The sequence below is a fragment of the Octopus sinensis genome, linkage group LG24 (genome assembly GCF_006345805.1).
Source record: "Octopus sinensis linkage group LG24, ASM634580v1, whole genome shotgun sequence".
Taxonomy (NCBI): domain Eukaryota; kingdom Metazoa; phylum Mollusca; class Cephalopoda; order Octopoda; family Octopodidae; genus Octopus; species Octopus sinensis.
Window position 1 is genome coordinate 27073895 of NC_043020.1, and position 2500 is coordinate 27076394.

General features: G+C 36.5%; 1 protein-coding gene across 10 annotated transcripts in view; it reads left to right on the forward strand.

Moving 5' to 3' along the window:
• Positions 1–2500, forward strand: part of LOC115223769 (RNA-binding protein 5) — a 101056-nt gene that overhangs the window by 8630 nt on the left and 89926 nt on the right. The window contains exon 1 of one of the 10 annotated variants that reach the window (XM_036512908.1): positions 1700–1750. The exons of the other annotated variants lie outside the window; for them this stretch is intronic. Coding sequence (XP_036368801.1) covers positions 1715–1750 — 36 coding nt within the window. The 5' untranslated portion in view covers positions 1700–1714. Of the gene's footprint in view, positions 1–1699; positions 1751–2500 lie in introns of those variants that run through there. 10 annotated transcript variants of the gene reach the window in all.

Here is a 2500-nt window from a genome sequence, read left to right on the forward strand (position 1 = left end):
CGAGCAACTCGACCCCGGGACTTATTCTTTTGTAAGCCCAGTACTTATTCTATCGGTCTCTTTTGCCGAACCGCTAAGTAACGGGGACATAAACACACTAGCATCGGTTGTCAAGCAATGCTAGGAGGACAAACACACACACATACACACATATATATATACATATATACGAGTGGCTTCTTTCAGTTTCCGTCTACCGAATCCACTCACAAGGCATTGGTCGGCCCGGGGCTATAGTAGAAGACACTTGCCCAAGGTGCCACGCAGTGGGACTGAACCCGGAACCATGTGGTTGGTAAACAAGCTACCCACCACACAGCTACACCTGCGCCTATATATATATATATATATATATATATATAATATATATATATATATATATATATATATACACATATATATATAATATATATATATATACATACATACTCTTTTATTTGTTTCAGTCAGTAGACTGTGGCCATGCAGGAGAACTGCCTTTAGTTGAACAGGATTTATTCTTTGTAAGCCTAGTACTTATTCTATCGGTCTCTTTTGCTGAACCGCTAAGTTATGGAGACATAAACACACCCACATCGGTTGTCAAGCGATGGTGTAGGGGTACAAATACAGACACACACACACACATATATACACGTACACGATGGGCTTCTTTCAGTTTCCATCTACCAAATCCACTCACAAGGCTTTGGTTGGCCTGAGGCCACTGTGGAAAAAACTATCCTAGATGTTCACACTTAATATTTTTAGCATGATGTTCATGGATGGATTGAAAGAGTAAAAGTTATGACGTTTCGGAGATTAGTCCTTCTTCAGATACCATAGGAAAGCCCAGGAGAGACTGGGTAGAGGGTGGGTAACATTCTTATACATTTGATAGTTGTATAAAAATACAGACATTATGTATCTATATGCGTATATATATGTGTTCATGCTGTGAGTCTATATACACGTTCTTTTATAAGTTACAGTCATGCTGGAGCATGTATATAGGTTTTAGAAGTAGGAAGAAAAGAGCACAGTGCTTAGGGTTGTATATATATATATGTGTTTGTGTATATATATAGATAGATAGGTTTGGTTAAGCAGAAGAATTCACTGCTTAAATTTCTATGCATGTATGTATATCTATATATATGTGTATATATATATATATGTACATGTGTGTATGTATATACATACTTATGTTTATGTACATGTATGGATATACTTATGTATATATATGTACATGTATGTATATGCACATATATATACACACATATATATATGTACATGTATGTATATGCACATATATATATATATACACATATATATGTACATGTATGTATATGCACATTATATATATGTATATATATATCTATGTACATGTATGTATATGCACATTATATGTATATATATATGTACATGTATGAATGTATGTATAGCCAAATCCTGTTTTATGAAATATTAATTCGCCTACAGAAGTGAAATATCACCAGTATGCCAGAATTTCAATTTTGATGTAGAAAATGGCATTTGCTTCAATATTTTTTGTCCATTTTTCGTTCCGAAAACAAAAAATTATTTAATAAATAATGAGTATATAATGTGTTTTTATAAATAAAAGTCATCAAGTGATAACTTCAGATCAATAGCACTTGTTGTACGGATTACATTGCATTCTCGTCACTTAACCCGGATTGAGCAGACGTATTTGATCAAAAGCGCTCCGGTGATGGCCATCCTGTCGTTTTGTATATCAGGAACTACGGTATTTAATGTGTACTTGTTTTATTTTTTAAAAGCTATATTTAAGAGAGATGTTGTTGCTATTTCTAGCGTGTCGAACAACCGTGCTGACACCACTTCGTTTTAGGTTGTAAATTCAGATTGCACCCTAAGATCATGTGTGTATTTAAGGTTATATATATATATTATATATATGCATACATACACGTGTGTGTGTATATATACACTCTCTTTTATTTATTTCAGTCATTTGACTGCGGCCATGCAGGAGCACCGCCTTTAGTCGAACAAATTGACCCCGGGTCTTATTCTTTGTAAGCCTTGTACTTATTCTATCGGTTTCTTTTGCCGAATCGCTAAGTTATGGGGACGTAAACACACCAGCATCGGTTGTCAAGCAATGGTGGGGGTCAAACACAGACACACAAACACACACATATATATATACGACGGGCTTCTTTCAGTTTCCTTCTACCAATTTCATTCACAAGGCTTTGGTCGGCCCGAGGCTATAGTAGAAGACACTTGCCCAAGGTGCCACGCTGTGGGACTGAGCCCTGGACCATGTGATTAGGAAGCAAGCTACTTAACACACAGCCACTCCTGACGAAGGCAGGTGTATTACTTTGACGTTCGGGAAAAAATGGAAAAGCCTGGGTTTCGAGCCTACGCTCTTCGTCAGAAAGGGCTGATAGGAAAAAAAGTGGAAGAGAACGGGGTGAGGATGTGTTGGGATTAACGGTTCAACATAATGGAATGACCATATATAGAT